Here is a 27,827-nt window from a genome sequence, read left to right on the forward strand (position 1 = left end):
AGCACCTGGCACATCACTGAAGCAAAATGAAGGGAGTGGATAAACTGTGTGCCAGGCACAGGTAAATCCATGATCTCACATACACTTTATAAAAGCTTAATGAGGTAAATTGGCCCAAGGTCACATAGCTAGTAAATGACAGAGGTATGATTTCTAGTGATATCTGTTTGATAGCTTTGGAATTTAAAATAATCTAAGAGAGAAGTGCTCATCTCTTGATTTGTTTTCCAGTGGAGACTTTTCAGACGCTGCAGAAGGCAAAGGATATTCTGACCAATGAAGAGCGTCGAGCCCGCTATGACCACTGGCGAAGGAGCCAGATGTCGATGCCATTCCTGCAGTGGGAAGCTTTGAGTGACTCGGTGAAAACGGTGGGCACTCCCTGGGAATGATGTGTGTTTGTGAAGCTCAGACTGCCCCTGGACTGCGCTCATGTAGTAGCTTAGACAGTCCCTAAGCAGTAGGGAGGAGAAGACCAAGAAAGTTGGTAAATCTGGATAACTCAGTATCTATAAAATACTGTGAAGGGAATTTTACCAGAATAGAGGCCATGAATTTGTGCCAGAGAACCTGTGACTACATTTTTTAGTCTCTTTGGCTGCTTTTTGCAGCATATATATTCCCCATTATCACTTACTATTTTATGAGTTCTAATAAATTGTTTCTTAAGTTACTCAAATACTGCTAAAGTCTGAACCATAGCAAATGTATCTCCTCCATCTTTTTATTTATTTATTTTTTATTAAATCATAGCCGTGTACATTAATGCAATCATGGAGCACCATACACTGGTTTTATATACCATTTGACATATTTTCATCACATTGTTTAACATAGCCTTCCTGACATTTTCTTAGTTATTGTGTTAAGACATTTATATTCTACATTTACTAAGTTTCACATGTACCCTTGTAAGATGCACCACAGGTGTAATCCCACCAATTACCCTCCCTATGCCCAGCCTCCAAACCTCCCTCCCCTCCCTCTCCCCCTTCCCCATATTCTTAGGTTATAACTGGGTAATACCTTTCATATAAAAGCCATAAATTAGTTGCATAGTAGGGCTGAGTACATTGGATACTTTTTCTTCCATTCTTGAGATACTTTACTAAGAAGAATATGTTCCAGCTCCATCCATGTAAACATGAAAGAGGTAAAGTCTCCATCTTTCTTTAAGGCTACATAATATTCTATGGTGTACATATACCACAATTTATTAATCCATTCGTGGATTGATGGGCACTTGGGCTTCTTCCATGACTTAGCAATTATGAATTGGGCTGCAATAAACATTCTGCTACAAATATCTTTGTTATAATGTGATTTTTGGTCTTCGGGGTATATACCTAGTAGAGGAATTGTAGGAATGAATGGCAGGTCTATTTTTAGATCTCTAAGTGTTCTCCAAACATCTTCCAAAAGGAGTGTATTAATTTGCATTCCCACCAGCAGTGTAGAAGTGTTCCCTTTTCTCCACATCCATGCCAACATCTCTGGTCTTGGGATTTTGTGATATGGGCTAATCTTACTGGAGTTAGATGATACCTCAAAGTAGTTTTGATTTGCATTTCTCTGATGATTAAAGATGATGAGCATTTATTCATATGTCTATAGGCTGTGTGCCTGTCTTCTTCAGAGAAGTTTCTCTTCAAGTCCCTTGCCCAGCCTGTGATGGGATCACTTGTTCTTTTCTTGCTTATACGTTTGAGTTCTCTGTGGATTCTGGTTATTAAACCTTTGTCGGAGACATAACCTGGAGATATCTTCTCCCATTCTGAGGGCTGTCTGCTTGCTTTACTTACTGTGTTCTTGGTTGTGCAGAAGCTTTTTAGTTTGATCAGGTCCCAGTAGTGTATTTTTGAAGCTGCTTCAATTGCCTGGGGGGGGTCCTCCTCATAAAATATTCGCCCAGACCTATTTCTTCAACAGTTTTCCTTACACTTTCTTCTAGTATTTTTACAGTTTCATGTCTTAAGTTTAAATGTTTAATCCAGTGAGAGTATATTTTAGTTAATGGTGAAAGGTGTGGGTCCAGTTTCAGTCTTCTACAGGTTGCCAGCCAATTCACCCAGCACCATTTGTTAAATAGGGAATATTTTCCCCATTGAATGTTTTTAATTGGCTTGTCAAAGATCAAATAACAGTAAGTAGCTGTGTTCATCTCTTGGTTCTCTATTCTGTTCCAGACATCTACCTCTCTGTTTTTGTGCCAGTACCATGCTGTTTTGATCACTATCGATTTATAGTATAGTCTGAGGTCTGGTAGCATGATTCCTCCTGCTTTGTTTTTATTTCTGAGTAATGTCTTGGCTATTCGAGGCTTTTTCTGATTCCATACAAAATGAAGTATTATTTTTTTCAAGATCTTTAAAGTATGACAATGGAGTTTTAATAGGGATTGCATTAAAATTGTATATTGCTTTGGGCAGTATGGACATTTTAACAATGTTGATTCTTCCCAGCCATGAGCATGGTATATTTTTCCATTTGTTAATGTTTTCAGCTATTTCTTTTCTTAGAATTTCATAGTTCTCTATATAGAGATCTTTCCTTTGTTAGATAAACTCCCAAATAGTTCATCTTCTTTGGCACTACTGTGAATGGAATAGAGTCCTTAATGGTTTTTTCAGCTTGGTTATTGTTAGTATATATAAAGGCTACTGATTTATGAATGTTGATTTTGTAACCTGAGACACTGCTGTATTCCTTGATCACTTCTAAGAGTTTTGTAGTAGAATCCCTGGTGTTTTCCAGATATACAATCATATCATCTGCGAAGAGTGAAAGTTTGATCTCTTCTGAACTATATGGATACCCTTGATCGCCTTTTCTTCCCTAATTGCAATGGCTAAAACTTCCATTACAATGTTAAAGACCAGTGGAGACAATGCACAACCTTGCCTGGTTCCTGATCTGAGTGGAAATGATTTCAATTGCATAGTAGGGCTATCCATTCAATACGATATTGGCTGTGGGTTTGGTGTAGATGGCCTCTACTAGTTTAAGAAATGTCCCTTCTATACCAATTTTCTTAAGTGTTCTAATCATGAAGGTATGCTGGATATTATCAAAAGCTTTTTCGGCATCAATTGAGAGAATCATATGGTCTTTGTTTTTTAATTTGTTTATGTGCTGAATTATATTTATAGATTTACGTATATTGAACCAGCCTTGAGACCCTGGAGAAAAAACTGACTTGTTCATGATATATAATATGTTTGACATGTTGCTGGATTCTGTTTGTTAGGATCTTGTTGAATATTTTTGCATCTATATTCATTAGTGATGTTGGCCTATAATTGTCTTTTCTTGTTGGGTCTTTTCCTGGTTTGGGGATCAGGGTGATATTTGCTTCATAGAATGTGTTGGGTAGTATTCCTTCTTTTTCTGTACTTTGGAACAGGTTGAGTAATATAGGTACAAGTTCCTCTTTAAAGGTTTGGTAGAATTCTGATGTGAAGCCATCTGGTCCTGGGCTTTTCTTTTTAGGGAGATTTTGTATGGTTGATGCTATTTCAGAACTTGATATAGGCCTGTTCAACATTTCCATTTGTTTCTGGCTAAGTCTTGGAAGGTGATGTGCTTCCAAGTATTGGTCAATTTCCTTCAGATTTTCATATTTCTGAGAATAAAGTTTCTTATAATATTCATTAAGGATTTTTTTGAATTTCTGAGGAGTCTGTTGTTATTTTGTCTTTGTCATTTCTGATTGATGAAATTAGAGATTTTACTCTTTTTCCTGGTTAGTTTAGCCAAAGGTTTATCTATTTTATTGACCTTTTCAAAAATCCAACTTTTTGATTTATTGATCTGTTGTATAATTCTTTTGTTTTCAATTTCATTTAATTCTGCTCTAATTTTGGTTATTTCTTTTCTTCTACTGGGTTTGGGGTTGGAATGTTCTTCCTTTTCCAGTTGCTTGAGATGTCCCATTAAGTTGTTAACTTCCTCTCTTTTCGTTTTCTTGAGGAAGGCTTGCAGTGCTATAAATTTCCCTCTTAGGACTGCCTTTGCGGTATCCCAGAGATTCTGACAATTTGTGTCTTCATTGTCATTTTGTTCCAAGAATTTGGCAGTTTCCTTCTTAATCTTGTCTATGACCCAACTATCATTCAGCATAAGGTTATTTAACTTCCATGTTTTTATATGAGTATGCAGATTCCTGTTGTTACTGAGTTCTACTTTTATTCCATGGTGGTCCGAGAAGATGCAAGGAATAATTTCTATTCCTTTAAATTTACTGAGGTTAGACTTATGACCTAAGATGTCATCGATTTTCGAGTATGTTCTGTGGGCTGATGAGAAAGAAGTATGTGTATTCACTTTTGTTGGGAAATGTTCTGTAGCTGTCTGTTAAATCCAAATGTTGGATGGTTGGGTTTAAATCTAAAATTTCTTTGCTCAGCTTCTTCTTGGAGGATCTATGCAACACTGCCAAAGGAGTGTTAAAATCTCCGACTATAATGGAGCTGGAGGAAATCAAGTTGCTCATGTCTGTTAGAGTTTCTCTTATAAATTGAGGTGCATTCTGGGTGGGTGAATAAATGTTAATAATTGAAATCTCATCATATGGAGTATTACCCTTAACAAATATGAAGTGACCATTCTTATCCTTCCTTACTTTTGTTGGTTTAAAGCCTATTGTATCTGCAAATAGAATTGCAACACCTGCTTTTTTCTGGTTACCATTTGTCTGAAATATGGATGACCATCCTTTCACCCTGACTCTATATTTATCTTTTAAGGTAAGATGCAATTCTTGTATGCAGCAAATATCTGGCCTAGTTTTTGTATCCAGTCAGCCAACCTGTGCCTCTTTAGAGGACAGTTTAAGCCATTCACATTAATGGAGAATATTGATAAGTCTGGTAAAATTTGGGGTATTGAGTTTTTCGAAAGTCTAGTGAACATTTTTAATCCTTTCACCACTGTGAATTGGAGTTTGATCAAAAGTTTCTGAGTGAGTTTACTTTTGTGGTAGAGGATTGGGCTGGTCATTATGGAGGATAGGTCTGAGAATATCCAGAAGTAGTGATTAATTACTCCAGGAGTAGTGATTAAGCAGCCTTTTGCCCAAAAGCTGGGACTGGTGTTTGTACCTTTTCCCCTGGAGCTTTGCTGAGAACCCGTAGTGTGCTACGGCCTTAGAAACTGGGGACCTGCTTGGTGTGGTGGGGCTAAGTGGCTCTGTCTTGTTTTCAGCTGGTCTCTGTCTGACCCTAGTGAAATAGTTACTCTGGGTTGAAGTCTCAGCTGTGGAGAAATACCAGCAATTAAGTCACCCCACCCCTCACATGCAACAATTAGAAAAGGAAAATCAAACCTTCCTACAACCACACACCCAGGACACCACTTGGATAGTTCTCGGGCGATTGGCTCAGTTCAAAAGGTCCAAAATCAGTTGTCTCAGTCAGCACCTGTCTTAGATGGGAGAGTTTAAAAAGGTCTCTGGCAACTAGATCGCAGGGGTCTGCTGACAACTCAAATATGACTTGCTCCGGTGCTCCGTGAAGTCAGGAGGACCCACCCAGCAAATAGATTAGTCTGGGAAGGTTGATGCCTCCTTCCCTGCCTTCACCTCTGTCACACCCAGTCACTGATAACCCCACAGGGCTGTGACCCAGTTGCCTCCAATGAGCAGATACTCCAGGGGTTTGCACCTGCCTGAATCACAAGGAAATCTATGTCTCCTCAGCCAGGCCGCTGCTCTCTGCCACTATCCGGCAGGGGGAGGTGAGGCCTGACAACCTCAGGTGCTTGATGGAGGCTGGGCTGTTCACTGAGTTCCAGCCCTGCCCCTGATTGATGTTACTGACAGAACAGAACAACTTTGTGGAATTTGTTTCTGTCCTGGCTAAATTCCCCTACAGAAGAGAAGCTGTGTTGAATTCATAGAACCTGTGCCTCAGGCCCTATCTTTGCTGCTGCCTGGTAGTTTGTATTCGCAGCACAGTTAGCTGTCAGTTCTAGCCTCCTGCCCTCCTTTGTCTAGGCTGATGATCCCCTGGGGGCTGGATGCATCTTAGGCTCAGTAAAATGGTCCTTTGTGTCAGCCCCGCCCTGGGAGTCGGCTGGCTCTGTGCATGCGTTTTCTAGTCTCCATGCTCCACCCAGGCTGGTACCACCTCAAGCAAACCCTTTACTCACGGGAATTGTGTTTCTGTCTCGATCTGTTCCGCCAGTGGTTGCCACCTGAGAAGATGCCCGGCCTCCTCTGGTTGCCCAGAGAGCCAGGGGGTGTGACTCCAGAATATCCAGGGGTGAGCTGTATTGTTGCCAAAAATGATTGCTGCTCTGCGCCTCAGGGCACCGCAGCTTTGGCGTGGTTCCCTCTTAGCCAACCGTCCTCTCCTCACTCCTGCGCCACAGAATCAGCATTGACCAGCTGCAGTCCAGGCCCTGTCCACACCCCTTGAGAAATCACCCAAGAATCTGGACTTCGGGGGGACAGGCCTCCAGACATCAGAGAGTGAGTGGAGGGGAGTGCTGGGAGCTCAGAATTGCAGGTAGAGAATATATACAGTTTTACACAGTTTTATGCTTGGCAGGAGAGTGCCATGTCACCCTAGTAGGGGAAGTACATCCAATTTTTAGAGGGTTTCTCCCGTGGAGTATAATGGGAGGACTTTTGAACTCTGCTCTTTGTTTATGGGGTACTCTGAGCCGTTCTCATGGGGGAGGGGACACCTGTCCAATTCGTGATGGATTTTGTACCTTTTGTTTGTATCCTTGGGATCACAGCTCACCTCAGCCAGGCTGATGTGTGTTTTAAACCTTCTCTCTTGGCACAGCTCTAATCCACCAGATTACTTGCTAAATTTCTGTCCTTTAACTCTTCTTCTGGATGGGAGCCTCTGTGGAAAGCTGGCTTCAGTCAGCCATCTTGTCTCCGCCCTTCTCCTCCATCTTTTTAGTTCATATCAGCTGACCCGGGCTGGGGGCTGACAAGGGAGACAGCTCTTAAAGACTTCACACCAACTTAATGCATAAAGTCTGAGAGGACTGGAGAGGCATTCACTGGCTCACACTGCATGGCAGATTAAGGCAGTGCAGGGGTCTTTTATTGTGCTTAAAAATAGGATCAGAGAGAATCCTTGGCTCTCAGGAAGGTAGGGTAATCAGGGACATAGGACAATGGAATGTCTGAAATTTTCTGATAACGTATATTTAGAAAAGGGGAGGAGAAATGCAGCTTTTGTCCCAGCAGGGAAGATATCTTAACTTCTCTAATCTAAACTGCTGACCAGGAGTACACAGGTCTTAACCTGTCTGTTCTGCTGACCCTCCATGCAGGGATGGTCATGTTGACATCCCCTGACTGGACTGTCTCCAGGCTCCTCTATTCTTATGTGGTCTGATGAGATTCTTTGGTGATCTGGGAGGAGCCACAAGGATGGCCCACCTGCATGCTTTACCCCCAATTGGCGGGCCAGTGAAGAGATCAGCCTATGTTCCTCCCACACAGCTTATTCTCTTTTCAAGGCTTATAATTGTCATTAAAAAGCCAGGAGATCTGATTAGTTTAAAAAAGTTGTGAATTGGGTGGCACCTGTGTCTCAGTGAGTAGGGTGCCAGCCCCATATACCAAGGGTGGCAGGTTCAAACCCGGCGCCGGCCGAACTGCAAAAAAAAAAATAGCTGGGCGTTGTGGCGGGCATAGTAGTCACAACTACTCTGGAGGCTGAGGCAAGATAATCGCCTAAGCCCAGGACTTGGAGGTTGCTGTGAGCCGTGACACCAGGGCACCGTACCATGGGTGATAAAGTGAGATTCTGTCTCTACAAAAACAAACAAACAAAAAAGTTGTAAATTATTCATATTATACATTTTGGTGAAAGAATTTTTAGACTTTTAAAACCATCGTGTTTCTTCATGCCATTAAAAAGCCTTAATATCAAAATAACTGTAGTTACTGCTATATATTTATTTTGTTCAACATTGACCTTTAATTTTTCTAGAGACGGGGTCTTTTCTCTGTCATCCAGGGTGGAGTGCAGTGGCATCATCATAGCTCTCTGTAACTTTGCACTCCTGGGGTCAAGTGTTCGTCTTGCCCCAACCTCCCAAGTGGCTGGAACTACAGGTGTGTGACACCATGCCCAGCTAATTTTTAAGTTTATTTGTAGAGCTAGAGTCTTTCTATGTTCTCTAGGCTGGTATTGAACTGCTGGCCTCGAGAAATCCTCTTGTCTTAGCCTCCCAGAGTCCTAGGATTATAGGCATGAGACACCCTGCCTGTCCCTAACATTGACCTTCATTGATTATAGGGAAAATGTAATTTAAAAGGTTTCTACATGCTTAAGCATAATTTATTACCCCCATTTTTTTTTTTTTTTTTTTTTTTGCAGTTTTTGTCCAGGGCTGGGTTTGAACCCACCATCTCTGGCATATGGGGCTGGTGCGCTACTCCTTTGAGTCACAGGCACCACCCTTACCCAAATTCTTTTTATTGGAACACTTTTCTATGACATGAATATTAGAATATAGAAATTACCTTATGAGCAAATTTTTAGGGACAATTAGAATTAGTCTATAAAGTGATTCACATCTCTTAAATTATAGCCCTACATTATAGACGCAAAAATTCTCAACAAAATCCTAGCCAATAGATTACAGCTTATCATCAAAAAAGTCATTCATCATGATCAAGTAGGCTTCATCCCAGGGATGCAAGGCTGGTTTAACATACGCAAGTCTATAAACGTTATCCACCATATTAACAGAGGCAAAAATAAAGATCACATGATCCTCTCAATAGATGCAGAAAAAGCATTTGATAAAATCCAGCATCCTTTTCTAATTAGAACTCTGAAGAGTATAGGCATAGGTGGCACATTTCTAAAACTGATTGAAGCTATCTATGACCAACCCACAGCCAATATTTTACTGAATGGAGTAAAACTGAAAGCTTTTCCTCTTACAACTGGAACCAGACAAGGTTGTCCTCTGTCACCTTTACTATTCAACATAGTGCTGGAAGTTCTAGCCAATACAATTAGGCAAGACAAGGAAATAAAGGGAATCCAAATGGGAGCAGAGGAGGTCAAACTCTCCCTCTTTGCTGACGACATGATCTTATACTTAGAGAACCCCAAAGACTCAACCACAAGACTCCTAGAAGTCATCAAAAAATACAGTAATGTTTCAGGATATAAAATCAATGTCCACAAGTCAGTAGCCTTTGTGTACACCAATAACAGTCAAGATGAGAAGCTAATTAAGGACACAACTCCCTTCACCATAGTCTCAAAGAAAATCAAATACCTAGGAATATACCTAACGAAGGAGGTGAAGGACCTGTATAAGGAAAACTATGAAATCCTCAGAAAGGAAATAGCAGAGGATATTAACAAATGGAAGAACATACCATGCTCATGGATGGGAAGAATCAACATTGTTAAAATGTCCATACTTCCCAAAGCAATCTACCTATTCAATGCCATTCCTATCAAAATACCAACATCATACTTTCAAGATTTGGAAAAAATGATTCTGCGTTTTGTATGGAACTGGAAAAAACCCCGTATAGCTAAGGCAGTTCTCTGTAATAAAAATAAAGCTGGGGGCATCAGCATACCAGATTTTAGTCTGTACTACAAAGCCATAGTGCTCAAGACAGCATGGTACTGGCACAAAAACAGAGACATAGACACTTGGAATCGAATGGAAAACCAAGAAATGAAACTAACATCTTACAACCACCTAATCTTTGATAAACCAAACAAGAACATACCCTGGGGGAAAGACTCCCTATTCAATAAATGGTGTTGGGAGAACTGGATGTCTACATGTAAAAGACTGAAACTGGACCCACACCTTTCCCCACTCACAAAAATTGATTCAAGATGGATAAAGGACTTAAACTTAAGGCATGAAACAATAAAAACCCTCCAAGAAAGCATAGGAAAAACACTGGAAGATATTGGCCTGGGGAAAGACTTCATGAAGAAGACTGCCATGGCAATTGCAACAACAACAAAAATAAACAAATGGGACTTCATTAAACTGAAAAGCTTCTGTACAGCTAAGGAGACAATAACCAAAGCAAAGAGACAACTTACACAATGGGAAAGGATATTTGCATATTTTCAATCAGACAAAAGCTTGATAACTAGGATCTATAGAGAACTCAAATTAATCCACATGAAAAAAGCCAACAATCCCTTATATCAATGGGCAAGAGACATGAATAGAACTTTCTCTAAAGACGACAGACGAATGGCTAACAAACACATGAAAAAATGTTCATCATCTCTATATATTAGAGAAATGCAAATCAAAACAACCCTGGGATATCACCTAACCCCAGTGAGAATGGCCCACATCACAAAATCTCAAAACTGCAGATGCTGGCGTGGATGTGGAGAGAAGGGAACACTTTTACACTGCTGGTGGGACTGCAAACTAGTACAACCTTTCTGGAAGGAAGTATGGAGAATCCTCAAAGCACTCAAGCTAGACCTCCCATTTGATCCTGCAATCCCATTACTGGGCATCTACCCAGAAGGAAAGAAATCCTTTTATCATAAGGACACTTGTACTAGACTGTTTATTGCAGCTCAATTTACAGTCGCCAAAATGTGGAAACAGCCTAAATGCACACCAACCCAGGAATGGATTAACAAGCTGTGGTATATGTATACCATGGAATACTATTCAGCCATTAAAAAAATGGAGACTTTACATCCTTCGTATTAACCTGGATGGACGTGGAAGATATTATTCTTAGTAAAGCATCACAAGAATGGAGAAGCATGAATCCTATGTACTCAATTTTGATATGAGGACAATTAATGACAATTATGGTTATGGGGGGGGAAACAGAAAGAGGGAAGGAGGGAGGTGGGTGGGGCCTTGGTGTGTGTCACACTTTATGGGGGCAAGACATGATTGCAAGAGGGACTTTACCTAACAATTGCAATCAGTGTAACCTGGCTTATTGTACCCTCAATGAATCCCCAACAATAAAAAAAAAAAAAAAATTATAGCCCTACATTTAGGTTTCCTTCTTAAAAATTTTTATTTTAAGAAGATTTGAGCAAATTGTTGATAACAAGCCTGCAATACTGAGGGAGAGTCTTTGAAATATAGGGAAAGGGCAATGCAAAACTTCCAGATATATGGTTATAGCCACTCTGCATACAATATAAAATGTTTTCTTCATCTCATTTTGGAAAGAATGGTACATTCATTTCTTTAAGGTTGGATGATTATTTTATAAGGGATTGACCATATGATTATTGTATACATTCACAAAATTACTAGGGGGAATATTTCAAAAGAAATACTGATGTAACTTTATATATTCAAACTTTATATATTCTTATTTTTTGAATAAGATTTTTCTTTTCGTTTTCATTGTGATAAATTCAAAATTCTTTGTTGACACTGGCTAAATAAACATTGTTCTACCAACTCTTTATAATCAGTCCAGTCTCCTAAGTGTGACGCATTGTAACTGCAAGCAGATTAGCGACTCTTGGTATTCTTTTTTTTTTTTTTTTTTTGTAGAGACAGAGTCTCACTTTATGGCCCCCGGTAGAGTGCCATGGCATCACACAGCTCATAACAACCTCCAACTCCTGGGCTTAGGTGATTCTCCTGCCTCAGCCTCCTGAGTAGCTGGGACTACAGGCACCCGCCACAACGCCCGGCTATTTTTTTGTTGCAGTTTGGCCGGGGCTGGGTTTGAACCCGCCACCCTCGGTATATGGGGCCGGCGCCCTGCTCACTGAGCCACAGGCGCCGCCCGACTCTTGCTATTCTAATGCTTTCTGAGTTCATTTGTCTTGATGATCCACTCAACTGTGTCACTTAAATTTTAATAGCTAATATACAGTTAGCTGTAGATTTAAAAAAAAAATCTTCTCCACATCTCTGCTTTAATTTATATAGCCAACATCTTTCCATTAAAGACTAATTTCCTGTCTCCAAACTCATCATTTCTGCTTTGAATTTAGCTTAGCTGTGAACTATTGGAGGTCTTACAATAATTACATTTTAAATCTTACTGGCTGCATCATTTGTCTTGTCAGCAAAATTGAAGTAGTGTGCTGGGATAGTATTTGGTTTCTGATTTATTTTTATTAGTGGTACAAAAATGATGAGATACATGTCTCTCTGCTTTAAATCAGCAGTGATACTAGTGTCCTCTTATCTGTGGTTTCTCTTTCTTGGTTCCCTATGGTCAATCCTGGTCCAAAAATAGGTACAGGACTAAAAGGTATTTTGGGAGAGACACAGAGAGAGAACATTCACATAATTTTTATTATAATATCTTGTTATAATTGTTATATTTCATTTTAATTATTATTGTTAATCACTTACTGTGCCAAATTTATAAATTAAACTTTGTCATAGAGAAAAACACAGTATCTATATATCTATAGGGTTTGGTATTACCCACTATTTCAGGCATCCACTGGGGGTCTTGGAACATCCTCCCTGCCCCCAATAAGGGTGGACTACTGTATTACACATACTATTCTGACATGATTATAACTTTAGGATTTGAATTTCAGGTGACATTTATCTAAAACACACCTGCATGTTTGCATCCCTAGCACATTTACAGATTGTTAAATCTTATAAAATACCTTTTCTTTCACATCATCAACCCTGTGTTTCTGCTTTTTATTTCATTGATATAATCCCTCTGAAAGGAAAAATGATTAGTTGTGATCAATATTAGTCTCCGTATCTAGAAGGCAGGACAGATCACAGACAAATCACAATGTGCTATTGTAGCCTCACACACAGGATCATAGTATGTGAATCTCTTTGGGAAGAATTCCTCACATGAGCCACAGCTTCAAGCGTGCTGTGTTTCTATGATCTGATGAAACTGAACTGAAACTTTTTACCTACACTAGGTCTCTGTTACTTCACTAGCTACTTCTTTTTCTTTTTCTAGAAGTTCCTTCAGATAGTTTAATTTGTAAACATATTTTAGGAATTCACCCAGGTTAATGAATATTTTGGAAATTAAAAAAATTTCTTTCTCACTCTGTTGCCCTCGGTAGAATGCTGTGTTGTTAGCCTAGCTCACAGCAACCTCAGACTCCTGCATTCAAGTGATCCTCTTGCCTCAGCCTCCCTGAGTAGCTGGAACTGTAGGTGTGTACTGCCATACCCAGCTAATTTTTCTATTTTTAATAGAGATGGGAGGTCTCCCTTTCGCTCAGGCTAGTCTTAAACTCTTGGCTTCAAGGGATCCTCCTGCCTCAGCCTCGCAGAGTGCTAGGATTATAGGTGTGAGCCAGCACACCTGGCCTGGAAATTTAAATTTAGACATGTAGTGTTGGTTTAAAAAGGGGTATATTGGGCTGGGTGTGGTGGCTCACACCTGCAATCCTAGCACTCTCGGAGGCTGAGGCGGGTGGATTGATTACCTGAGCTCACAGGTTCAAGACCAGCCTGAGCCAGAGTGAGATCCCTGTCTCTAAAAATAGTTGGGTATTGTGGTGGGTGCCTGTAGTCCTAGCTACTTGGGGGGCTGAGGCAAGAGAATTGCTTGAGCCCAGGAGTTTGAGGTTGCTGTGAGCTGTGATGTCATGCCACCCTACCAAGCATGACCAATAAATAATAAATAAATAAATAAATAAATAAACAAACAAACAAATGGGATATGGAATGAGGATGTCCATATCTAGGCTTTTGGGATCCTGGGATAACTTGAAAAGAGAGACCTTTCTAGCACAAAGAATCTTAGGGAAATTCATCTTTGTTGTGCTAAATGATTTTATCCAAATCCAGGGTATGGATGGCTCTCCCTCTAGCTCCAGAATACATGGCTGAATGGCTGAAGGAGGATGGCTATGGGAGAATAGTTGTAACAAAGCCACTCTCAGGATGAAGTGCCAAGAAAAAAAATTTTTTTTTTTTTTGCAGTTTTTGGCCGGGGCTGGGTTTGAACCCACCACCTCCGGTATGTGGGGCAGGCGCCCTACTCCTTTGAGCCACAGGCGCTGCCCCCAAGAAAAATTCTTATAGGCTGTTAAAACTGTCCCATGCCACATCAATTGCTACAAATTTTATTTTATTTATTTATTTATTTTTGAGACAGAGTCTTGCTTTGTCACCTTCAGTAGAGTGCCCTGATGTCACAGTTCGTAGGAATCTCAAACTCTTGGGTTCAAGCAGTTCTCTTGCCTCAGCCTCCTAAGTAGCTGAGGCACACACAACAACACCTGGCTATTTTTAGAGATGGGGCTGGCAGGCTGGTCTGGAACTTGTGCACTCAGGCAATCCACCCTCCCCTCGGCCTTCTAGAGTGCTAGGATTACAGGCGTGAGCCACTGTGCCTGACGTGCTACAAATTCCATAAACAATTAATAGAAACATTTTTGGTTTACTCGTTATTTGACAAGTTGATTGCTTCTGGGAATGGTCCTTGGGTCACCCCCAGGTGGGCCTATTTGTCTACTGTTTCTGAATTTCAAGGTGTCCTTGGGGTGAATCCAACTGGCCATAGACTACCTACCAGGAAAGCCCCCTACCATGCCCTGCGTGGCCACAGTTTTCCCAGCCAGATGGGAAACGGTATGCGATTGAACACCTACTGCCAGCTTAAAAGGCAATCTGTCCTAGTCAGATGTTATCTAAAAGCAGATCAGAAATCACATAGACAAATAAAAAATTCTCTCATAGTGACCCAAGATAACAATAAACAATTTTGTGTAGTTTATTCAGCTGATCTGTGGCTCATCTGAGTCAATTGATTTCTTTTTCTATCTGTCCCAATATTTACTGGCATGTAAATCAATTTCTTTTTAAATTTCCTATTGTTGACTAAGGTCTAGATTGTAAGAAAAAGGCTTCCTAAGGAAAAAAAAGGCCCATTAAGGTAAATTGGTAAACCAGTTAATTTTGACAGTAAGATAACAACATATCAGTTTCACAGACTGGAAGGTCAGTGGCCTTTGTGAAACCAGCAAAGCAGCCTACAAGGTGGAGTCTGAGAAGCGAAGCTGAAGCAGTATGGTGAACCTCGTCTGCAGAGTTCCCATTCTCCCCCACACCCTTCCTCCTTGGTTATCTAGTTAAGGTTTCTCCGTGATTGTGAGCATGTCTACTAGGAGACTTGAGGAAGTAGTCTCACGTAGACAATAGGTGTTGTGATATTGATAAAGGTTACTTTGATAAGAAGGTGTTTTCTCTGATGATCCTCCTAGATATCTTATTAAAGTGAAAATTACCTTTCTGCTGCTTAAACATTTTGCATTGTTAGAATGAAGACTACTTTGATGTTACTTCCTATTAGGTAAAGTTAAAATTTTCTAGGTCTGTTTCCTTGTATTCCCATTGTAAAAACTATTAGAATTGTAACTGAGGCAAAACCGAGTTGAGAGACTACTCTCCAGAATTGCTGGTCTTCTGATAAGAAAGCTAGTTGGACCTATTCTCTTTCTCTGCATTGGCTGGGACAGTGACAGGTGGCTGGACCCTCTTTGTCGGGTAACATTTGCATCTAGGCTTGCTGTCTGTTTAGTTAGTTCACTCTGTGCATATAAAGATGTTCTGTCTTGAGCAGTTCATTATTTGCTGTGCAGACTCTCCCTTTCCTTGTTCCCCTCTTAGTCTCTATTAATTATTATCAGTTGGTATTTTTTACGGATGCTGATTCTATGGACATGAGTCACTCCAGCATAGACTATTTCACTTGATATTATATGCTGTGCTGTGCAACTAATCCCCTAGTGGAGCTGTGCTGTGTTAACACAGAAATGAGTGATTTGCTGGCTATCTGTGGCCCAGCAAACCAGGGTTCTTACATTAGTCCTTTGAACTGCAAAGCATGAGACGCTCATGCATATGAGGTGAGATACAGTTTGGAGTTTTCCTCTGTGTATTTCTTTAATTTGGATCAGTAGATGTAAGAGTCTGATGATAAAATACTTTATTCTGATTTACTCATAAAGGAGATGGATGCGTAAGACTACTATTTCGGAATAGCCTTTCACTGAGGGCTTTCAACGCATTTGCTGTTAGATAAAGCATTAATCCTCAACCTACCAAAGGCAGACCTAGGCACTCCTGATCTCCAGAGAGAAGTACTGAGGCACAGCGGTGATCACATCATGTACAGGCCACTTAGCTGACTTGTGTTGCTCATGGTTCACATTTTCAGCTCTCTGGGCCCTGAATTCTTGAATTTTTTACTCTCTGTTTTTCACTAATCTTTATAATGTCCTTTCCCCTCTAGGAAGCCACTGGCCAGCCTCTTCTATTCTATACATATGGAAAAACCCAAACCAAAGCACAGCAAACCCAAAACAACCAAACACAAACCAGATTTTTTTTGTACCAGCTGAGGCTGTTGCCTTATTATGAAATTAACATTTTTTTTTTTTTTGAGACAAGAGTCTCATGTGGTCACTGTACCCTTGGTACAGTGCTGTGCATCTTAGCTCACAGCAACCTCAAACTCTTGGGTTCAAGTGATCCTCTTGCCTCAGTGTCCCAAGTAGCTGGGACTATAGGTGCCCGCCACAACACCTGGCTATTTTTTAGAGATGGGGGTCTCATTCTGGCTCAGGCTGGTCTTGAACCTGTGAGCTCAGGCAATGCACCTGCCTTGCCCTCCCAAGTGCTGTGACTACAGGTGTGAGCCACCATGCCTGTCCTGAAATTAACATTTTTATCTTGAAATAAAACATACAGAGAAATGCTAAGTCTGCATGAGCCATTTAGTAAATGATTGTGAAGTATTTACTCTGTAACCATTCCCCTCAATATACATATTGCTGGCAGTCAAAAGCTCCCTCCTTATATATTTTTGCATCTAATTTTATACATCTAATTTTTTCTAACTTACACATATAATCATCCAATGAAAATATGGAAAATACCAAAAAAAAAAAAATAGAAAAGAAAAGAAAATAATAACTTTATAATCTTGCCATGCACACATAACCAGAGTTAACACTTTGGTGCCTCTCCTTCAGTTTTTTTAATCCCTGTTAGTGAGAGCTGATTACATTGAAAGGTGGCAGTGATTGCTTTATGGTGTGGTTCTTGGACCTTGTGGCGAGTGGGTTAATTGGCCTGTGGATTGGGTTTTCTTCTTCAGGGAACAGGATTCAGGATGAAGCTTCTTTGTAGCCAAGAAGAGATAAGTTGTAGGTGGGAATAAGTGACTTCTTTGATTGGATTAGAGCAGATGGCTTGAATACAGTTATGGGTTTTTTTTTTTTGAGACAGAGCCTCAAGCTGTCACCCTGGGTAGAGTGCTGTGGCATCACAGCTCACAGCAACCTCCAACTCCTGGGCTTAAGTGATTCTCTTGCCTCAGCCTCCTGAGTAGCTGGGACTACAAGCGCTCGCCACAATGCCCAGCTATTTTTTTTCCCAGCTATTTTTTGGTTGTAATTGTCATTATTGTTTGGCAGGCCCAGGCTGGATTCGAATCTGCCAGCTCAGGTGTATGTGGCTGGCACCTTACCTGTTTGAGCTACAGGTGCTGAGCCGGGTTTTTTTTTTTTGCGTGGGGGAAGGAGGGACAGAGTCTCACTATATTGCCGTTGGTAGAGTGCCGTGGCATCATAGCTCACAGCAGCCTCAAACTCCTGGGCTCAAGTGATCCTCTTGCCTCAGCTTCCTGAGTAGCTGGGACTACAGGTGCCCTCCACAATGGCTGGCAATTTTTAGAGCTGGTGTCTCACTCTTATTCAGGCTGGTCTTCAACTCCTAACCTCAAGAAATCTGCCCACCTCAGCCTCCAAGAGTGCTAGGATTACAGGCATGAGTCACCATGCCTGGCTACAGTTATGGTTTTATGGTGTGTAGAAGGATATGCTGCCTTTCAGTGTGGGTAACAGAAGCTGTGTGTCACTATTAGTGTAATACTTCAGGAATAGCTTCCCACTAAATATCCAGATAAGGTTTTGAGCAGCAGTGGTGTTCATTATTTTGGTTGATGCCACGGCTAATTATTCTACTTGGAATATTCTTGACACAGCAAATTCACAATTTCTCTTTCTTACTCTGTATTTATTTATTAATTCTTTCATCCATCTATTCACCTATGTCTGTCTAATTTTTAAATTTTTAACGGGAAATACATATACAGGACACAAAATGAAAAAGGTACAAAAGCATGTATGCTGAAAAACGACAATGTTTAGATTAATTAATATCTTGATTAACTGATGAATATCTGCTTAATAGCCCAATATAACATTCTACTAATCAATATTATAATAGTAGATGTTACCACATATTGAACTTTAAGTATAGAAAACTGTATGATAAACTTGGTGCCTGTAGCACAGTGGTTACGGCACCAGCCACATACACCCAGGATGGTGGGTTTGAACCTGGCATGGGCCAGCTAAACAACAATGACAACTGCAACAAAAAATAAAAAATAGCTGGGCATTGGGGCGGGCTCCTATAGTCTTAGCTACATGGGAGGCTGAGGCAAGAGAATCGCTTAAGCCCAAGAGTTTGAGGTTGCTGTGAGCTGTGATGTCACAGCGCTCTACCGAGGGTGACATAGTGAGACTCTGTCTCAAAAAGAAAAAAAAAAGAAAACTGATATTGAGTTAATATTTATATCTCTGCTTTTAATTAATTTAGTCAATGCACTGGGCTGTCAAAGGTAAAAAAGACCTGATGCTGGAGGAACCTGACCAGACCCCTGCTAACAAGACTGAAATTGAGGAACAGAATAAACAAAGCGAAATAAAGAAAGAGGAGTTGACTTCAACCACAGACAACATGGAACAAAAAGAATCTGAGCCCCTGGAGAAGTCAGTCTCCCCTGCAAATCCAGATTCTTCAAGTAAGTCATGTCTTGTAACTTTGTAGAATGAAAAAGGTCTGAAATTAAAGACCTTGGCTTATATTGTATTTATTCTTGCCTTTTCCAAAGCCAAATTTAAGGACTGGTTTAATGTCTTAAAAGGAACTAACTTAGCATTGACATAGATACTAGAAGGTAAATACTTTCCTTGCAAGGGAAACTTTAAGATATTTCTCAAAATGTCTTCTGTTTTACTGAAATAATGCTAGCGAACATGTATTGAATATCTAGGAACATTCTTTACATATACGACTCTACATTTGTTGTCTCATTTTATATTAATTTTATATTTCCTTAAATCCTCACCACAAGTTTGTGAGGTTGGTATCAATATTATTCTCATTTTATAGATGAGAAAACTGAAGCCTAGGGTGGTTGAGTAATTGGCTGAAGGGTAGACAGCTTGTATGTGGCAGGGAAGGGAAGGGATCTGAACCAAGAGAGTTTGGCATCAAAATCTGTGTTCCTGGCTTGGCGCCCGTAGCTCAGTGGTTAGGATGCCGGCCACATACACTGGGGCTGGGGGGTTTGAACCCAGCCTGGGCCTGCTAAAAACAATAATGACAACAACAACAACAATAACAACAAAGAGCCAGGTGTTGTGGTGGACACTGTTGTCCCAGCTACTTGAAAGCCTGAGGCAAGAGAATTGTTTAAATCCAAGAGTTTGAGGTTGCTGTGAGCTGTGATGCCACAGCACTCTACCGGGGAAGACATAGTGAGACTCTGTCTCAAACAAAAAAAAAAAAAAAAAAAATCTGTGTTCCAAGGCATTGCACTATCCTGACATGACATCTCATCTGTAAGTAGCTCTGTGGACATTATGAGTCATTGAAGCAGGGTGATATAAAATTTTGTTCAACTCCTGGCTCCTAACTACTTACTTGACTTCGCTAGACTTCAGTTTCCTCATATAAAAGAGGGATTATAATAGTACCTCCTCCTCTGGGTACAGTGGTGCATGACTACAGTCCCAGCTACTGGGGGGCTAAGGTGGGAGGATTATTTGAGGATTGGGGTTCAAAGCTATAGTTTGCTATGAACATGCCTATGAATAGCTACTCTGCTCTAACCTGGGCAACATAGTGAGACTCTGTCTCTAAAAAAAAGTGCCTTCTCATAAAGTTACCATGAGGATTAAGAGGGGAGATCAATCCAAAATGCTTAGCTCAGCAATTTGCCTATAGCAGGCCCTGGGTAAATGTTAGCTGTTACTATCATTTCTTTGACCCTCTATCTATCTAGCCATTCAACTGTGTTTAACTAGTTTAGGTGTATAATATCATATGGGCACATATATACATACATTGTAACTGTCTTTCAAATTCTTTTTTTTTAGAGATAGAGTCTTATTCTGTCACCCTCGGTAGAATGCCGTGGTGTCATAACTCACAGCAACCTCCAGCTCCTGGGCTTAGGTGATTCTCTTGCCTCAGCCTTGCGAGTAGTTGGGACTACAGGCGCCTGCCACAACACCTGGCTATTTTTTGTTGCAATTTGGCTGGGGCTGGGTTCGAACTCGCCATCCTCGGTATATGGGGCTGGCGCCCTACTCACTGAGCCACAGGCGCTGCCCTCAAATTCTTATTTGTTGATTCTCAGGGCTGTGATGTAGCACCCCATAAGGGTTTAGCCTTTAAGCAAAAGGTTCCTGAATATCCTTGAACACTTGTATAAAAAAGAAGATAATCAGATAGCTTGTGGTGGATCATAGTCTTTCTAGAAATAGTCACTGTATTTATTTATTTATTTTTGAGACAGAATCTCAAAATCTTGGCTTCAGGCTGGGCGCCTATAGCTCAAGCTGCTAAGGCACCAGCCACATACACTACAGCTGGCAGGTTCAAATCCAGCCTGGGCTTGCCAAACACTAATGACAACTATAACCAAAAAACAGCTGGGCATCGTGGCAGGCGCCTGTAGTTCCAGCTGCTTGGGAGGCTGAGGCAGGAGAATCGCTTAAGCCAGGAGTTGGTCTTTGCTGTGAGCTGCGATGCCATGGCACTCTACCCAGGGTGATAGCTTCAGACTGTCTCAAAAAAAAAAATAAATAAAAATCTTGGCCTCAGTGATTCTCCTGCCTTTGCCTCCCAAAGTGCTAGGATTATAGGCACAAGCCACTGCACTCAGCTTAATTAATTAATTAATTAACTTATTTTTTTTGTAGAGACAGAGTCTCATTTTACTGCCCTCGGTAGAGTGCCGTGGCATCACACTGCTCACAGCAACCTCCAGCTCTTGGGCTTATGTGATTCTCTTGCCTCAGCCTCCCGAGCAGCTGGGACTACAGGCGCCCGCCACGACGCCCAGCTATCTTTTTGTTGTTGCAGTTTGGCTGGGGCTGGGTTTGAACCCACCACCCTCGGCATATGGGGCCGGCGCCCTACTCACTGAGCCACAGGTGCCGCCCGCTTAATTTATTTTTTATTGAGACAAGACATGTATATAATTTATCATCTTTATTTATCATTAAAAAAATGAAAACATATATATATATATATTTTTTGTAGAGACAGAGTCTCACTGTTCAGCCTTCAGGTAGAGTGCCGTGGCGTCACACGGCTCACAGCAACCTCTAACTCTTGGGCTTACGCGATTCTCTTGCCTCAGCCTCCCGAGCAGCTGGGACTACAGGCGCCCACCACAACGCCCGGCTATTTTTTGTTGCAGTTTGGCCGGGGCTGGGTCCGAACCCGCCACCCTCGGCATATGGGGCCGGCGCCCTACTCACTGAGCCACAGGCGCCCTGAAAAAAATTTTTTTGAGACAGGGTCTTGCTCTGTTGACCAGGCTGTTATGCAGTGATGCAATCCTAGCTCATTATAACCTCAGACTCCTGGGCTCAAACAGTCCTCCTGTTTTGGCCTCCTAAAGTGCTAGAACTACAGGTATGGACACTGTTCTTGGCCCACTTTTACTATTTTTAACTGTGCAGTTTGGTGGCAATAAGTGGTCAAAATATTAGGATCTACTTTGTAAGATTTTTTTGAGGAGTAAATAACTTAATACACATAAACTGTTTAGACCAGCGCCAGGCACATGGTAAGCAGTAAGGACTTTTTTTAGTTTTAGTTTTTATTATTATGGGACTTCTTTTTTATTTTTTTGAGACAGAGTCTTACTTTGTCACCCTTGGTAGAGTTCTGTGGTGTCATAGCTCACAGCAAACTCAAACTCTTGGGGTCACTCTTTCTCAGGCTGATCTGGAACTTGTTAGTTTAAGCACCCACCTCCGCCTCCCAGAGTGCTAGGATTATGGGCGTGAGCTACCACTCCCCACTTACTATGGGACTTCTTAGAGTACCATTTGGTATCTGTGGTGGTCAATTTACAGAGGTTCTACTGCAGTATGTCAAAGTCAAATAAAAATACAGAGATGTGGCCCAGCATGGTAATCCTATAATCCTACTGTAATCCTAACACTCTGGGAGGCTGAGGTGGGGGATTGGTTGAGCTTAGGAGTTTGAGACCAGCCTGAGCAAGAGCAAGATCCCTTCTCTACTAGAATTAGAAAAATTAGCTGGACATTGTGATGGATGGCTGTGGTCCCAGCTACTCAGGAGGCTGAGGCAGGAGGATTGGTTGAGCCCAGGAGTTGAGGTTGCTGTGAGCTATGATGACACCTCAGCACTCTAACCTGGGTAAACTCTGTCTCAAAAAAAGAAAAGAAAGGGTGGTACCTGTGGCTCAAAGGAGTAGGGCAGCAGCCCCATATACCAGAGGTGGTGGGTTCAAACCCAGCCCTGGCCAAAAAAAAAAAAAAAAGAAAGAAAAGAAAAGGAAAAAATATATACATGGAGAGAGAGAGAGATATGAATTTCTAGGCAAAACTTTTTATTTGGGAAAATATATAGAAACAGAATTGGAGTTTGGGGTAAACACACAGACTGGGGTGGTCTTTGGTATGTCCAAAGAACAAAGAGACAGTTGGGGTAGAACAGAAAGTGCTATGTATTGTTTTAAAATAAAACTTACTGGCACCAGTGAAGTTTTTGGGAGCTGGCAAGCTCTTGTTGTAATTATTTGCCGCCTGTAAGAAAGACTCGGACCCCACTTCAGGTATAAATCAGATCGTGATTTATTACACCTGTGTAGGTGGGCTGCCACCCAAAGGGCCAACAGCCCCAAAGAGAAAAGCAGGTTGCTTTTTGTACCTTTTTTTGTGCTATGTGGCAAGCCAAGCAAAAACAGAAGCAGGACGTGGCAGTTAGTTAGCTCAGGGAGCGGGGTTACAGAGTTGGCTCAGGTGGGCTGAGGGTGAGGTTACAGCGAGTCAGGGGGTTCAGCTGGCATGGGGACAAACTTGGCCTGGTTCGAAGTTTGAATAAGCTTTTCACCATTGTTTTACCTATGGCTAGGGATAAGGGGGTAAGTTTTCCCATTGTCACCTATTGCTAGGAGTTCTTGGGAACTTCCTTGTTCTATTCTGAAACCTATTCTCAGAATTAAGCCAAGGGGCGGTTTGAGACGTGCGGGGACTCAGGCTGAGACAGTTAGGGGCCTTTAGGGGTCCCTTTGCTGGGTATGACGCTCTGATTGGGTAAAGCTAGTCTTAGAGGCACAGCAGTTCCTGTTGGTTTTACCAGCTACTGAGTGAAATTTGTCAAAGGCTGTAGCAGTCCTTTGGCAGCTGGCTTGAGATGTAATCCCTAGGCAGGTGCTTGTGTCCTGAGTGCTTTGCTTTTCCTCCCCAGGGTTTCTGGAATTCTAGTCTAGTTCGTTATGACAAGATGACTCCAATTAATATAATCAATTTTCATGCAAAATTTACTCAAAGCAAATTGTGATGCCAGTTTTGATGTCCTCACATTATGAAGTGTGTACTCTTACTGTGGTTTAAGAATGAAGCAGGGGGGATATGAGGGAGGGAGGACCATTCTTCCGAGAGGCCGTTGCTGGAGAATTATGAAATTCTGCTACAGGCTGCATTCACCAGGATTTTCTTGATGCTGTTTAAGAGTTGATTGGCTCTTCTTAGTAGTGCGTTCAAGCTGGAGTTTGATGTATCAAAGTTCAGTTGCATGATCATTCATAATTTCATTTTACTGCAGTGTAAACTAATACAACATCCAAAATTTATGAAATACTATTCACATCAACCTTTTCAAGCCCCCGGTGGCTTCTTATATGTTACTTTTTAGCATATTTGTTAATTTCCTCAAGCAGTAACTTCATATTCATTTTGGAGTTCACCGATGATGTCTTTTCTGTGATGAATGGCCACTAAACAGTCCCTGTAATATTCTGACTCTTCATTGCAACCAGTACGGAGCATAGCATCTGAAAAACTGATGTGCAAAACCAGCTCACTTTTGCTTTCTTTCTGTTTAAATATGCACTAAATATGACTTCTCATAGATACAATTCTAGAATCAAATAGTTTTATGTAACATCATGGAGTTAAAAACATCAAATGTAGCAGATGCTGTTGGTGTGCTGCCGTATCCCTTGGGCACCTATCTTCCCAGCCCTTGCCAACCCTATGGCCTCCACCACAAACATCACGACTGCCAGAGGGCTTTCTCTGGTAATGGAGCTAGCTTGCCAGCAGACGAGCAGGCTGTACGTGCCAGGGAATAAACACCCTTTGGATGCTGCCACCAGACAATAATGAATAGGAGTGGCAGGCTAAATTCCCTAGCCCCTTCACCCCTAAAATACATAGTATAACTTTAAAGGGTTTTTGTATTGTCTCCCAGGGTTCCTGGCGGGGGTGGGGCCAAGCGCCAGTCAGTTACTACGATATGGTAACTTGTTTGATGATGTACCTTTATAGATTTGGTTCTCTCTCCTGTTCCCCTCCCAGGGCCTCCTGGGATCGCCTCCCAAATTAGCCACTTTGCTTCACCTTGTCTGGGTTTTCCTTTCTAGGGAAACCCCAGCTAGAAACTACATCTTTTTAAAACTATAAAAATACATTTACTGTAGAAATGTGAAAAAATATGGTCAAACAAAAGGAAGAAAATAAAATGCATAATGTGTTAAAGAAACATCTATTAATAATATCTCTTATTTGGTATATTTTCATTTATGTTAGTATACCTAAAACTAATAGGATCATACTGTAAATATTTTGTGAGTGAGATTTAATTATGAGCCATCAGAAACAGTTTCCTTTTTTTTTTTGAGACAGAGTCTCACTTTCTCACTCCTAGTAGAGTGCTATGGCATCATAGCTCACAGCAACCTCGAACTCTTGGGCTCAAGAGATTCTTTTTTTTTTTTTTTTTTGTAGAGACAGAGTCTCACTTTATGGCCCTCGGTAGAGTGCCGTGGCCTCACACAGCTCACAGCAACCTCCAGCTCCTGGGCTTAAGCGGTTCTCTTGCCTCAGCCTCCTGAGTAGCTGGGACTACAGGCGCCTGCCACAACGCCCGGCTATTTTTTGGTTGCAGTTTGGCCGGGGCCGGGTTTGAACCCGCCACCCTCGGTATATGGGGCCGGCGCCTTACCGACTGAGCCACAGGCACCGCCTGGCTCAAGAGATTCTTTTGTCTCAGCCTCCCTAGTAGCTGGGACTACAGGTGCCTACCACAATGCCTGACTATTTTTTTGTTTGTTTGTTTGTTTGGTTCAGCAGGCCCGGGCCAGGTTCAAACCTACCAACCCTGGACCATGTGGCCGGCGCCCTAACCACTGAGCATAGGCACCCAGCCTTCTTTTTCCCTTTTTCCTCAAATGGATATTCTTCAGATTTGTTTTCTCTGATAATTCTTTAAAACTGCAAACAACTTCTGTTTCCCTAAGATAACTACTGTCAACTATTCTGTGTATATTTTTCCTGGTTAGATATTTAAAAACATTAATAGAAGTATATTGTATTTATTATTCTTTAACTTGCTTTTTTATTAGCAATGTTATAAATTAAAAAAAGACATACCTGTGCAGAAAAATAAGTGCGGATAAACAAAAAAAGGTATAAAAAATGAAAATCATATGTATTTCAACTAACTGGGGATAAATACCATTTTTGTGTATTTTTTTGACTTAAAAAATTTTTCACATGCTCATGTTAATAATGAGTTTAGAAATGAGATCATACTGTAAAAGCCGTTCCCTGTCACTTATCAATATGCTGTGATCATTTTGCTATGACAGTAAATATTAAAAAAAACTATTAATGACTGTATCAAAACCTTTTAACCAACTTTTTTCTGCTGCAGATGTATTGTTTATTTATTTTTAAAAAATTTATAAGTGATATTAGCATTATTTATAATTAAGCCCTTGGGTACATCTATTATTATTTCCTTAGGATAAGTTTCTAGGAGTGGAATTATTGGGTCAAAGGCTCACACATTTTAACAAGTTTGATAAATATTGCCAAATTGCCTGCAGAAGACTTTTGCCAGATTACTCTTATTCTAGTAAAGAAGGAAAATGACCCTTTCCCTCTAATTTTCAACAACGTTGTTTATTATAGTTTAAAATATATTGTTACTGTGGAATTCAATTATAGCACTTGTGTTTCCAGGGATCCTTTACCATTGACCTTACACTTCCTGAAAGGTTTTTTGAACGCTGTATAAAAGTTGTTTTCAGTTTCTTTGTAGATGAATTGTCATAACTCCCACCACTGGAGGTATCTATGAAATTCCTTTTATTATGAAGCATTGAACTGTGGGGTCTTCTCATCCATATACATTACAATTCCTGTTCCTAAGAATTCTGTGGTCTCTGCTTAATCATACCAAAGACTTATCCTTACATTTTACTTGTTGCAGTGAAATCTTATCCCCAAGATGTTTTACTGTAACAAGGCTGACTTTTATTTTCCTACCTCTGATTTTAAATATTTCTTTTCTCTCTTTTAAAGGTTTTTCAGATGTGAACTGTTGGCACCTTCGTTTCCGCTGGTCTGGGGATGCTCCCTCAGAACTCCTGAGGAAGTTCAGAAACTATGAAATATGAAATGTCCTTGCTCCTTAAAAAAGGGAGATCAAGACTGACCCTTGTGCTGCCAATACACAGTCTTTGTTCTTATCTTATATGCTTATATGTCATGTTTGTGAATTGCTGAGTATCTATTGATTCTTCCGTGCTTGAACCAGTTCTGTTTTTTAAATGAGAAAATATTCAGAAGACTAGTTTCTTTCAATATTTGAGCATATTTAGTCCATAGATCCAGAGTAGATTGTATTATATGTTTTTTCCTGTTATTGCTGTTTATAAAAAATCCATTTAAAAATTGATGTCTGTACAGTGTATTTAAATATTTCATTGATAGACTGGGATCGCTATTAATGCTGGATGACAAAAAATATTTTCTGACTCTTGACTTAAAATGAAATGTGAAATTACTGTGTAAATCCCATAGAGTCAAATAAATAATTTTCCCAAAGTTTATAAATGAATTTATAATTCAATATTTTAAAAATAATTTGAATACTTTAATAATTGTGAGTTTAAAAGGGTATGATTTATTTGAGGAAAGATGTTTTTACACGATTTCTTGTGTATAAGTAAGTGATAAATTTATAAAGTATGTTTGGACTATGAAAATGGCATGTTAGGTAACACAACCTCTTTAGGTTGGAATTCTTTTGGGCTCAAGTGATACTCCTGCCTAAGCCTGCTGAGTATTTGGGATTATATATAGGTACACACTGTTACTCCCAGCTAGGTTGGAATTCTGTTTTTTTTTTTTTTTTGAGACAGAGTTTCACTCTGTTGCTCAGGCTAGAATGCAGTAGGATCAGTCTAACTCATAGCAACCTCAAACTATTGGGTTCAAGTGATCCTCCTTCTTGAGCCTCCTGAGTAGCTGGACTACTGACACTCACCAAAAGATGCAGCTAGTTTTTCTATTTTTAGTAGAAACAGCATCTTACTCTTGCCCAGGCTGGTCTCAAACTCCTCTGAGGTCAAGAAACACACCTGCCTCAGCCTTCCAGGGTGCTAGGATTGCAGATGTGAGCCAACCTGCCTGACCCCTGGGTAGAGTGCTGTGGTATCACATCTTACAGCAACCTCAAACTCCCAGGCTCAAGTGATCTTACTTAGGCTGCCTGAGTAGCAGGGA

The 27,827-nt window shown here is 40.7% G+C and overlaps 1 protein-coding gene across 1 annotated transcript in view; it reads left to right on the forward strand.

Annotated features, from left to right (window-relative positions):
• The window catches only part of DNAJC12 (DnaJ heat shock protein family (Hsp40) member C12), a 52,153-nt gene extending 24,988 nt beyond the window's left edge, over positions 1-27,165 (forward strand). Inside the window, exons 3-5 of the mRNA XM_053585915.1 lie at positions 232-371; positions 18,580-18,784; positions 26,622-27,165. Coding sequence (XP_053441890.1) covers positions 232-371; positions 18,580-18,784; positions 26,622-26,716 — 440 coding nt within the window. The 3' untranslated portion in view covers positions 26,717-27,165. The remainder of the gene's footprint in view (positions 1-231; positions 372-18,579; positions 18,785-26,621) is intronic.
• The last annotated feature ends 662 nt before the right edge of the window (positions 27,166-27,827 follow it).

The sequence above is a fragment of the Nycticebus coucang genome, chromosome 3 (assembly GCF_027406575.1).
Source record: "Nycticebus coucang isolate mNycCou1 chromosome 3, mNycCou1.pri, whole genome shotgun sequence".
Classification (NCBI taxonomy): Eukaryota; Metazoa; Chordata; class Mammalia; order Primates; family Lorisidae; genus Nycticebus; species Nycticebus coucang.